This window comes from Choloepus didactylus, chromosome 6 (genome assembly GCF_015220235.1).
Source record: "Choloepus didactylus isolate mChoDid1 chromosome 6, mChoDid1.pri, whole genome shotgun sequence".
In the NCBI taxonomy this organism is placed as follows: Eukaryota; Metazoa; Chordata; class Mammalia; order Pilosa; family Megalonychidae; genus Choloepus; species Choloepus didactylus.
Window position 1 is genome coordinate 59,412,339 of NC_051312.1, and position 13,409 is coordinate 59,425,747.

The 13,409-nt window shown below is 38.9% G+C and overlaps 1 protein-coding gene across 1 annotated transcript in view; it reads right to left on the minus strand.

Annotated features, from left to right (window-relative positions):
- Positions 1 to 13,409, minus strand: part of NELL1 (neural EGFL like 1) — a 925,820-nt gene that overhangs the window by 14,171 nt on the left and 898,240 nt on the right. Inside the window, 1 exon segment of the mRNA XM_037838459.1 lies at positions 3,413 to 3,606. Within this exon segment, the coding sequence (XP_037694387.1) occupies positions 3,413 to 3,606 (194 nt within the window).

Sequence of the window (13,409 nt, forward strand, 5' to 3'; positions counted from 1 at the left end):
GGCCATGAAAATGTCCAAATTAAGGCATCAACAGGAAGATGCCTTCTCTGAGGAAAGGCTGCTGGCATCCGGGGCTCCTCTGTCACATGGGAAGGCACATGGCTGGTGTCTGCTGGCCCTTCCTTCCCAGATTTCATTGCTTTCAGCTTCGGGTTTCAGTGAGTTTCCCCCTGAGCTTCTGTGGATCCTCTCTCAGCTTCTCTGGGACTTTTTCTTTCTGAGCTCACTGGGTTTTTTCTGTCTTTTTCCTCATAAAGGACTCCAGTAAAAGGGTTAAGACCCACCTTGAACGGGCTGGGTCACATATCAATTAAAAACCAAAAGGTCCCACCAAAATAGATCTTCACCCTCAAGAATGGATTAAAAGAACATGGCCTGTTATGAGGTACATAACAGCTCCAAACCATCACAAACACCAATATTTTCTTCTCAGCTTCCAACATGATGCCATTATAAGCATCTGTATTGCCCAGTTGGATGCTTAAGTACTGGAGATATTTCTTATCAAAATGGAATAGAACACTTCTGTTCTAGTTTGCTCATGCTGCCTTTTCGCGAAACACCAGAAATGGATTGGCCTTTATAAAAGGGAACTTATTTAGTTACACAGAGTCTTAAGGCCATAAAGTGTTCAAGGTAATGCATCAACAATTGGGTACCTTCACTGGAGGATGGCCAATGGTGTCCAGAAAACCTCTGTTAGCTGGGAAGGCACGTGGCTGGCATCTGCTCCAAAGTTCTGGTTTCAAAATGGCTTTCTCCCAGGATGTTCCTCTCTAGGCTTCAGCTTCTCCCCAAAATGTCACTCTCAGTTGCTCTTGGGGTGTTTGTCCTCTCTTAGCTTCTCCGGAGCAAAAGACTCCTTTCAAAGGCTGTCTCCAAAATGTCTCTGTAAACTGCAGTTCTTCCCTCAGCTTCTGTGCATTCTTCAAAGTGTCCCTTTTAGCTGTAGCTCCTCTTCAAAATTTCACTCTCAGCTGTACTGAGTTCCTTCTGTTTGTCAGCTCATTTATATGGCTCCAGTGATTTAATTTAGACCCACTCTGAATGGGTGGGGTAACAGCTCCATGGAAATTATCCAATCAGAGTCATCACCCACAGTTGGGTGGGGCTCATCTTCATGAAAACACTCAAAGAATTACAGTCTAATCAACACTGATAAGTCTGCCCACACAAGATTACATCAAAGATAATGGTGTTTTGGGGGACATAATACATTCAAACGCACAACTTCCAACCACAAACAATGGAATCAAAAAAAGAGAGTGACAAATAAGTTCATTTTACATTATGAGGCCAGCCTAGAGAATTTGATTGAGGATTCTTACTTCAGTTCCTAAAACCAGGCCCTCCTACCCCTCCACAAATTTTTGGAAACCGAATAAAAAATGCAGTTGAGAAAAAAGAAGATATATGTAAAGAAATTCTGCCTAATACTTTATTCAAAAAAGGCCAAGTTTGAGGGGAAAGGGAATGAGTAGAGGTGTAGCATATCGTCACAAGTCAACAAATTAAGATTACTAGAATTGCTCATCTCCTGTGGCAATTTTAGTCTAATTCTCAGATGACTTTGGAGACACTTTAGGAGTCAAAGCAGAATAAATCAACTCAGGATTCTTGGATTATTAACATAATTAATGAAGCTTTGAGAAAGTTTTAATGATTGGTAAGTTTCCCGCTTTACATGGGCTTAAAAGCAAAATCTGAAAAATAAAGTTTGGTCTCATACTAGTCATGACTCAACTAAAGTCATCTGCCTACACAGGGACTGGGGATCTAGAAAACCTAAAAAAGATTTAGAATCAGGTTGTGATCATCCTTGAAAGTTTGGAAAAACAATACTTTTTGAAAAGAACTAATAAAGGAATTCATCCTTGTTTTGTTGACTGAATGGCGACCTGTCAATCTCTTCTCTGAAGCCCTTCTCAAGTATCCTAACCCTAACTGAGCTTTTTCTTCTCTTAATAACCTTCCCTTTCAGTCATTGCCACATGATTAAATATTGTGCTTAACTTAAAAAACCTCGAGTGTATACCTAATGTGGTTATTAACATAGTACTGAGTTGAGAGTTTGAGCTCAGTCAGGTTGGATTGTCTGATTACTTGACTGATTTGAAGTATTATCAAAACCTATTATCTGTAGTGTTATAGGCCATGTGGCAAGATGGGAAAACCATGAAAACTTTGAAACTTGGGTGGAGCTCAAGTCCCCACTTAGACATTTGTATCTTGTGATATTTGTGGCAAGTTACTTAACCCCTAAGAAACTCAGTTTCTAAATTGTTGTAGGGATTTTTGTAATTCTGTTACAGGGTGCTTAGAACATGGAGGTACTAAACACATAGCAGCAATGCATCTAAGTTTGGGTGTGTGGAATTAGGTTTAAGTGTAATGGGATGAAAACACGTATTACAGGGTAACTGTCAAAGCACTTGGTAATGTAGTTCCCCTAAACAGGAGCCCCCTGGTCTGCTGAGGTGTGGCGGACTTGAAGGCAGGTGGATGAATTGGATACCTTCTCAAGCCTCATTTCAACTCTGTTTCCAGGGAGCACTTTGGGAATTTGTCAGAAGACCCAGCTCTCTAAGAGGCTACTAAGCAAGTAATTTCTCTTGGTTCCTAGGCCCATAAAGCCCAAGATTAAACTCCCACATCCCAACAGGCATAGAAATACAATGCAAAAACTGCAGTAAAGCAACACCAAAGGAAAATGAATAGGCAAGACCAACAAAAAAAGAAATAAAGCACAAAGAAATCAAACACTTTAATAGGTTCATTTTGCAAAGCATAAAGCAAAACTAGACAATGACAGAATTTTATTTTCATAAGCATTAAACGCCTTCCAAACAACTTAATGTAAGGAATAGCCTGGCACTGCGAATAACAAAGACGAGATCAATTTACCGGGAGGCTTTGCACTCGCATTATCATTTGTTCAGAATGGAAGTCTACTTGTCTCAAACCACCAGAAGCAAGTGTGCGAGCTTTGCTTTTCTGGATGATGTCACCACAGAAGTGAACCAGTTCATGCAGGTGATCATTTCAGGCAAAGAGCAGTTTTAATCAGTAAGTTTGTGTAAGTGTGGGATGAGGGCTCATTAAAGCTCTCACCCAACCAACCTTAAAGGCACTGCAGTTCTCAGCAGGAGGACTAACACCAGCTCTCTGCCCTGCTTTCCCATGCTCTGCAGTCTAGTTTCAACCCCACACCTCACCTTTCAATCAATTCAAAGCAGGTTTGCCTGCCACTCAGCATCATTACTAGCTGTAGTGTGGATGGGATTAGGAGAAGCCTTTTTAGAAACTACAGTAGACCAATGAGTCAACAGCCTTAGGGGGAGAGGTGGGGAGGGAGGGAATAGAGAGAAGGGAGAGAAAGAAGAGTTACAATTTCGGCTGCACCGAGTCTCACCTTGCAGGAACAGACAGAACACCTATCTTCTTTCAGTGTCCAAACTTGCCCATTACGCTTCAGTCCTCCCCCATGGGGACAGTCACCAGAGCAAGAGGGCCCAGAAGGACAGAGGCAGTCAAAGCCCCCTGCCAGATTGATGCAGGCAGAATCATTCCAACAGGTATGAGTCCTTAAGGCACATTCATCAATGTCTGCAATAAAGAAAGAATTCAGAGATTTCGAATCCATGCAAGTGAACATGGAAAACAATAATCATTTACAATAGCAATAGCTAACATTGAGCATCTACCATGTGCCACATAGTGTGTCAAGCTGTTCACATGCATTATCTCATTCACGCTGCAAGGTAGCTCTATGTGGGAGCATTTGCTCTTATCCTTATTTTGCAAATAATGGAGCTGGGGCTCACAGAAGTTAAATAACATGCCCATTCTCATACAGCTAATAAGTGGCAGGTTTGAGACCCAAACCCAAAGCTGTCTAACTCCAACTACTGAAATATTCAGTAGCAGCTATGCACTCGTTTTACGATATTTTCAAGAATCATTCCATCCAGAGGTCCAAAACTCTGTTAATTCATTAGCAGGGTGTATACACTCCATGGAGATCTAGGTCTTTTCGAAAAGGTGTGCATAATTGAGCAACTGAGCAGGAACAAGTGGGCACTTAGGGGAAGCCTGGGCCATTTAGACTGCCCCTAGATCCTGGGACCAAGGTTGAAAGAAAAGGGCATAATACTTTCTAGATAGGTACCTTACCTAAATCAAAGGCTCACCACCCTACTGGCCAGCAACATTTTTGCCCACCCAAAGAAGTAGCTTGGAGCTACTGTAAGGTATGGCATGGATATTGATGAAAGATACAAATATATTGTGCTGTTTTTCATTGACAGCTGAGTATAGAAGGGAAATTTAAATCCAGTCAGCATACTCTGAAATTCAAAGCTTGAATCATCTAAACAACATCTCAAACACATAGCTACCCAACCCTGACTTGAGACCTTTCCCTATGGATAACTGATTACTTCTTAAGGCAACCAACTCCATCTCTGAATAAGTCTCTCAGAAAAATCTTTTTTAAATTGGAATGAAATATGTCACCCAATAACTTCTACTCATTGTTACTAGTTGTAAGTCCAATCAAGAAAAGTCTACCAGCTCTTTCTTATTTATGGCAATCTGTAAATTATTTGAAGACACTGCTCATGAGTCTACCAGAGTCTTCTACCCGCCCCCCCCCGCAATTAATCCACTGCCGTGCCTTCAATATCCTTCTGATGACAACATTGATTTCAATAAATTTCTACCAAGAGTCTGCTATACATGAGATTTATTTGCATGCTAGAGACTATAGGGATTGACAATGATATATGAGACACTGCCTCGTGGAGTTGTTAAGGAGGGACATAGGTGTGTACCCAACTCTTGATAGGCTAATAATTGGTAGGCTTGACTCCTATAATGAGTTAGAATAAGAATAGCGTTAAGTTAACATATTTTACATATCTACATTTCATTTTAAAACATGTACATAGATATAGGCAGTTGGTTAAGGATAATAGAACTAAATTAAAGAAAAAATAATCATAAATGGTATTTCGCCCTAAAATGCTCAGAGCAATTTTAAAGGCATAATACCAACTGTATTGCTACTACTTTATATTGATATATATTATTTCACAGATTTTCAATGCTCTTTTTTAATTATAACATTTAATAGCAGGGCAGAAATAGCTAGTCTCACGTCACAAAAGAGGATACTAAGGTAGAAAGAGAGGCTAAATGGTTTCTTCATTATCACACAGCTAGTATATTTACAGGCTTTCTGACAGCTGCACTAGAGCTCTTTTCTTTATGCTATGCCAACTCAAGGTCTACAGTTATTTTTAAGCATGGAAGAATAATAGAAAGTTCTGTGGTTTTATCTACTTTCAACTGTTTACCTTCTATACACCACAACTTGTTTTTAAGGACACATTTTTACATAGATCTTCTTTAGCAATTTTAGTTGAGATTCTAAGGATGATATGATACAATTAGCCCCATCAGTGTTTGCTAGAATACTGAATAACTGACTTAAAAATAATAATAAATAAATGACATATCTTTTCCTACTGACTACATGCAATAACTTGGTATGAAACATTGCTTCACAGCATTGAACTAAAATGGACCAAGTTGTTTAAGAATTCTAGAAATATTTCTAGAAGCTAAATCCTTCCATGGTCTACTTTTCAGCATTGTCCCAGCAATTGCAGCTTCAGCCAAGCCATTTAGTTAATGATCATAATTCATTGTTTGAAAGCTATGGAAATGATCTCCAATCATGATCCCTGGATTTGATGTTGGCTACAATCTGGCCTCACAGTTTTGGTCATGCCCACGCAATCCTCAATGCACTTGCATAAATGTAAATGGTACTCTGTCTCGAAACCTCTCTCATCTGCCCATTCTTCCTCCCCTATTCTAGGTCTTCTCAACTATAATAAGCATTGTATTTGGGAGTCAGATGACTGGGGTTTAAAATCAAGCTCTTCCATTTAACTGAGTGCTTCCCAGGCACCAGTCATTTTATACATCGCAACTGTACATCTATGGGCACATTATGTATCCCCTCTGACCCTCATTTATTTCCTTTGTGAAACCATACCCACTTATCCACCTATGGTCTTCTGAATACAAACAAAGTATATAACATAATGTGGACACAAGAAATATTTTTTTCTTGATTTAATACATTTAATACATCTCAATATTTAAGGCAAAGTTAAAGCCGATGTCCTCAGTTAAGCACCTCCTAAATAGGATGCCAAATCACAATAATTATTCAACTCCTTCAAATTCCCATTGCAATGATAGTCAGTACCACATGGTTTAGCATTTAGGTATACATTACTTTGGAACTATACTAAAGTGACACATTTGCATTATTCTTCCCAGTTTGTGCTGAAAGTAACTTATTTACAAATATTCTGTCTTGTATTTTTCTGAACACTTTTATAACCTAGTGTGTATCTCTAGGAGATAGAGCTACAGGGCAAATTGATAGAAAGATATCTTGTTATGTCTCATTACATACGTAGTCATAAAAAATAAAATCCAGGTTTCTTTGAACTGTCTTAGCTCCGACCCTCTATCACCTGGAGACTATTGCAATAGTCCCACTTGTCTCCCTGATTCCAGCCACTTCTCAATCTAATTGGATGATTCTCAACCATGGGCAGAGTAGAAACATTTCAGGAGCCTTACAAAGTACTGGTGTCCAGCCTCACCACTACTAGCACCTCTGATTTAATTATTGTAGAATAGGGTCCTGATATCTGGACTCTGTTCAGCCAGATGAAAGCCATTGCTTTAAACCATCTTCCACAGGAGTGAAATGTTCTAAAAAAGCAAATCTGGCAAATCTGGCCGTATCACTCTCTGCTTACCACCTCTCAGTGGTTCCCTAGCATATCAGAGAAGCCCTGAGCTAAAGCTTCAATTGTTATCTTCTGTTCCTTCCTCCTTCCCTTCAAAAGCAATGGGAGATTCATAAAAAATCCATGTTGTTTCCTATTTTGAGCCTCAAAACCTCCTCTTCATTGTTATGAGAGCGCTCTTCTACTTTTTCTTAACCTATATGGAATAAGGTGGGGTATAAATTAATTAATTGATATGATAAGCACTTCACTTCCCATGCTATCTTCACTCCTACACAGTCTACAAAATCAAGATCAAGCATCACTGTCTCTCATTCTGCAAGACAGAGTCATTACTGACTTTTTGCTTCCTCTCAACCTTATACACAACTCTATCTTTGCACTTACTTCTCAGGAGTTACATGCTTAATATGTCCGTCTCTATAGATAGATGGTAAGCTCATTAAGGACAGGGACCAAATTTTATTCCTCTTTCTCTTCTTGGTGCCAAGTACAACAGAGTACAATAAGGATGTTCAAAGTGCTTATTAAATTGAACTTGTAAAAACCCACAAAATTCACAGACCAATAACATTATAAAATTTACTTTGCCAACATTTGTTCTCTGGGTTCTTCAGGAAGCACAAACATAACCACAACCCTTCCCTTCAGGTTAAGTTTTCTCTGGTAAAGCCCTTGGGCTGGTTCAAAATATGATGACTACAATAAAGTAGGAATCACACTGAAATAGGGAAGACAATGCTTTATTTTGTATTTTACTTTTGTCAAATGTTTGAGAACAAGGGCAGAGGAAGCCCATTAACAAAACACTCCTGCAATTGCCTGGAAACTCAATTTCAACAGATACACCACCGGTGGCTACAAAACTTTCTATAATTTATGGTCTCTCTAATATAATCTCTAAACTGACAACTAACATCCAATCACAATATGCTCTTTTTTCCAGTATTCGATTATTTTACACTAAAGTTGATTGGCTGTGTTTTCCTCCCTAAAATTAAGACATCTGAGCATAAAGGCATACACATTTAGTTTATACAATAAAAACATGGTGCAAAACCAGGATTTGCTTTCTCTGCTCCAGAATGAAAGGATTTCACAGTTGAATATTGCCTACAGAGTTCCATGTAATTGCTTTACTTATGACACGGAAATCAAATTCTGCTTCCATGCAATTTAACAGATTTATGGAATGCCAGATGTTAGCAATTATGGAAACTGACATTATTCATATTCTTGGTGATACAGACCTGTTTGCTCTGCACAAAGCCAACTTAATCTATTATACATATCCCAAGGCATCCAAAGGGAAGAGGCACCCTATTTACATATTGCAACTGTTGTTGTCTGCTGAGCAAACACAAAGACATTCCCCCATGAGACTTTGCCAAATGATCAGACAGGCCTACGATGACAAAGAGGCAATGAAACAAAAATCAGGCAAAATATACCATACTCATATCTATAATCATTAGAGTGTACTTGCTTTTTCTTATTGCAAATAATGGCTCCCTGTGATTTCCTTGTGTTTCTCCTTACATATTCATTATTTAAATGTGCCATGCCCGGGTGAGAATTTTTTCAATAAAATTTCACGGCTAAGTTTGCATTAGAACTAATTTTCTTGCATTGGCGTTTCCACAATTTCTGAAAGCTGTTACTATTGTACTCAGTTTTGCTTTTTAAACAAGTCTGGTTGTGCCTAGTCAATCTGCTTTCTTCTTTTATTTGAGGTTCTTAGGTTACTTGGGCATGTAAGAAAATATAATTCAGAGATGTTTATATCAGCTGCAATCAAACCAATCCCAATCTAGCTCCAAACAATTTTCCTACTGTTCAAGAAAAACGGCTCTGCAGAAGTTTTAATAGCATAACAACAGTGATGATACCTGCCTCAGGAGCTGAAATTTCTACAGGTCGATTTCAGAGATCAAGGGCAAGTTTTTTTTTCCCAGTGGTTTGGTGGCAGCTAGGAGAAATAAAGGAAATTTTTCATTACCCCATATTTCCCTTTCTTGAATAATGTTTACAATACAGCTAGTCTTACTTTCATACTCAAAACAGGTGATGTGTCAGAAAACAAAATTTAACCTGGGGTTTGAAATCCAGCTGTGTGTGTTCTGGCTTGGAAATCATTACCAGATATTAGTGGCTCTGAAATGAGAGCAGAGCTTAGGGGTTTATTAATGATGAACAAGACAGAGCATAGATGCCTCTCCCCCAAACAATCTTGTTTCTTTTACAGTGGCAGAGGGAAGATTACAGGAAAAATACAAAGGCTGCACATTAGCATAGCAAATAATCAAAGAATCTAAGGTCTGACATGGCTTCCAAAGTAAAAGGTTAATGCAATTTTAAGTCTCATAGTAAGTTTCTGGTCCAGAATTAGAGAGGTGATAGTTAAGCTTTATTTTGTGCTGATCAGACCAGACTTGCATGCTATGTTCCCTTCCGAGCATGTAAGAGTGAGGTCGATACACTGGGGCACACCAGAAGAGATACAACTGTGCAGTGTGTGGCTCACACTCACCTCACTCTAACAGAACGAGAGACATTCAGCCTGAAAAGGCAAGGACTCAAAGAAGAGAGAAGTGAGCTAGAGCTTCATCTCTCTGAGATGTTGCTATGTGGCTCTTAGGAAGAGGTTCCAATGCCCTCCAGTGTTTACTCTTCAGTCTCCGTTCCAGCCTTGAACCTTTCTAAAGTCAGGAGGAAACCCATTCCTATGGTGTTTCTCTTATTTTTCAGTGGATAAGTTTGTTACTTTCAATGAACCCTTCTCTTTTGCCTTTAATAGAGCAGACTCTCTTTAAACTAAGGAAAAAGAAATACTTCTTTTGGGCTCATTTCCTCATCTGTTCCCTAGATCCAGGTATTTCTTAAAACTGGTAGCCACCTCTCCTTCCTCATCTTCATTCCCTCCTGACTGCTTGCGAGCTTCCCTGTACCCATCTTCTAAGCATAAATCCTGAAGTTTCTGATGAACACCAGTTTGCAAAATCATCCCCTTTTTAAAAACAAATATTGTAATAAATATTGTTACTGATCATTGCAGTCTAGGAGCTCTCTTATTGACCCTTCTGGGATGGGATAGTGTACTGTTCATCTACATTCACCCAGTCGCTAATAATCAACCAGCAGTCAATTAATTCCACACATACTCACTGAGGATCCACTCTGTGCCAGACATAGTGCTAGGGGCTGGGGATGCAATGGGTGGAGAAGACATATCTTCTGACCAGTATGGAGCTTATAGTCTTCTTGCATGTTTTAAATTATTATTATTTCTCAAGTTTCCACATCTGGTCTTTGCTTCTCTTTCTCCTCAGTGGCAGCAGTACAACATACCAACTAAGAGCACACACTTTGGAATCCAGCAGCTATGGATCTGAGTTAGGATGACCAGACATCCCAGTTTGCCTGGAATTGAAGGGTTTCCTGAGATACAAGACTTCTAGTGGTAAAATCGGAACAGTCCCTGGCAAACCAGTACAAGTTTGTTACTCTGATCCTAGTCTTGCCCTTGCAATGTATCAGTTGTATGACTCTGGAAACTTTACTTAACCTCTCTGGGTCTTGGTTCTGATATTTGAAAAACGTGGACAAAAATATTCTTACTCTGATTTCATTTGCTAAAGCTTCTTGAATGCAATATACCAGAAATCAACTGGCTTTTAACAAAGGGGATTTATTAGCTTACAAATTTACGGTTCTAAGGCCATGAAAATGTCCCAATTAAGGCATTACCAGGACAATACCTTCTCTGAAGACCAGTTACCAGCGAGCTTGGGTTCCTCTATCAGATAGCAAGGCACACGGCAATGTCTGCTGGTCCTTCTCTCCTGGGTTTCATTGTTTTCAGCTTCTGGCTTCAGAGGCTTCCTCTCTGAGCTTCTCTGGGTTCTCTCTCAGCTTCTCTGGGGCTTTTCTCTATAAGCGTCTCTCGATTTCATCTCGTTTTGCTTCTGTATGTGTTTTGTCCTCTTATAAAGGACTCCAGTGAGAGGACCAAGACCCACCTTGAATTAGGTGGGTCACATCTCAATTGAAACAACCTAATCAAAAGGTCCCACCCATGATAGGTCTACATCCACAAAAATGGATTAAAAGAACATGACCTTTTCTGGGGTACGTACAAATTCACACTACCACATACCCCATGTAGGAATTGCTCAAAAAACATTAGCTGCTATTATTGTTGATCTTGTTCTTATCAGTTCTATAATTGTTCTCCCTTAGGGTTCACCTCATCTTATTCTGCTGCCCCATTTGTTCAGGATGCACTCAAATCTGCACCAATAGTCCCGAGTCTTATTATGTGGCCACCTCCATTTGTTAACTGAGCATTTCCAATTAGATTCTTAATTCTCATATAAATTTATAAGGTTTTGATCAGCATATTAGCTAGCCAAACCAAGAACTGATAATTCTTCAACTCTCTCTGAGCACTAACCATTAAATCTGATGTTAATTTTAAGTGACAAATGTTGAGGAAATAAAATTTTCTGAAATTCCATGGTTACAGAGTATATTTTATTTATAGGCTGTATAAATTTAGGTGTTTTACTGCAGATGGAGAAAGCAATTCCTTCTAGGTGGGAAAACAAGAGGAGAATAAAAGCTGTGCAGCCTTTTAATTAAGCAGGTAGTTTTACTTTATGCCATAAACAAGCCATGCTTCTTTAACCAGTGATTAAATCTGTTTAAAATCAATACAATTCTGACAGGTGGAGAGAATAATAAAAATCTATAAATATTGAAATAGTTGCTATCTAAAGAGAATTTTGCTGTACAAAGTGGCTACAATATTGATGCCAATGCACCTCAGTTTTTTAATATGTCTGCTTATGGGTGGAGATGGGAGTGTTGTAACTAGAGTTTGCATTGCAAAGAAGTGGAACAGATAATTTTTCACTAACTGCTAGATTACTGGATCATACACATTGTATTATTATACTCATTGTATTGATTAATACCTATAACAAAATTTCACTCTCAGCTGAAAAGAATGATGCCTCCTGTACTTTAACTTTATGCTGTCCATATCTCCTTCATGCTACCATATATGGTTAGCTGTGATCACACTTTTCTATCTTCCTTACTCCTTCAGAATTGTAAGACCCTGTTCTTATTTATATTTGAATCTCTTGCAGCACCTTTCACAGTGTTTTTTACCTACTAAGAAATACATCAATATTTGTTAAATTTGAATCTGGTTGAGCTGTGATTTAAAAAAAAAGAAATCCTTGCCCTTTTGGGGCCTCAGATTTATCTTCAGTAAAATATAGGAGTTTTATGAAATATTTTTTAACATCTTGTCCATTTCCAAATTGATATGATTACTTTCACCTCTGTAAGGCTGCACATGTAATTCCAATGCACATGAGTGAGTGACAGATGTAGAACAGGATAGAGGTGAAGGGAAGATGCCAGCCTCAGGATAACAAATGGATTTTTTAGAATTAAACAGTTGTCTAGGGCATTCAATATTTATTGAAACCTTTCGTGTCTCCCATAATGAGTATTTGTAAGCAAGAGCCAAAGAGAGGAAACAATGAGGGGAGCAGCATGGTTTGCTGTCTGCATTGAAGCCTTGGCAATGCAATCCTTGGTGACAAATATACACAGGGAATCCAGCCAGGGTGAAAGCCAAAACGAACTCTATTTTGACAAATCATTCTCTCATGCAAGTTGTCAGATGAAAAATAAGTTCTCTCTTCCATTTCAAGCAAAGGTCTTAGGCACACAGAGGTTACAAAGTAATTTCATTTAATACCAAAAACACCTGGCAACTTACATCGAAATTGAAATTCAAAAAATCCTTGTCAATGTTACAATTCCAAACTATGTACCAACCTAACTAACAAAGGTGTCTGATTACAGCAGTTAAGAACTCAAAGACCTTTCAGGCCTACTATTATTCTCTCTTTTCTTCACTAAGTGTGATCCCAGATTTCTAAGGGGTGGTTAAGGCTCTTTCCTAAACTCTGCCCCAGTGGAAGGGGAGTTAAGATCAAAGACAGAACTTGGGACACAATGCCAAGAAGGACAGTAGCTGCTGAGAAGATTAACAAGCTATATAAATAAATCTGGACCTGATCCCATGTTCTCTTTTCTTGAGTGATTTCATTTCTTTGGATCTTCTTCTTCTCTTCATATTTCTTTGGTAAAACTCTAATCAACTGATTTGCTAAAGCAGGTCTGGGGCTTCCTTTTATTTCAAAGGAATATTCTCTAGGAAGGTCTAGAAGGACTTTGTTGGGGTCAAGGGTATAGGAAGCCAGGAGTGGGTGCCTTTGTCCCCTCTGCTCTAGGCCTTTGGGAAAGAAATTCTCTTTACTTTGAATTTGTCTTTTTGTGTTTCTTACCCTAAGGGAGGTAAAATCTTAAGTGTCAACACTAAGCTGGTTTCCAATGAAAAGTAGGCTGCCAGAATCTAATCAAAATGAAGTCTTGTAGTTCACCCGTGGTCCTGCCCAGCCCATCAGGGTAAGCAGCAATTAGCGGCCAATGCCCTCATTAGTAATAGAGAGGTTTGCCATAATGAGAACACCTTTATTAATTCATTTATGC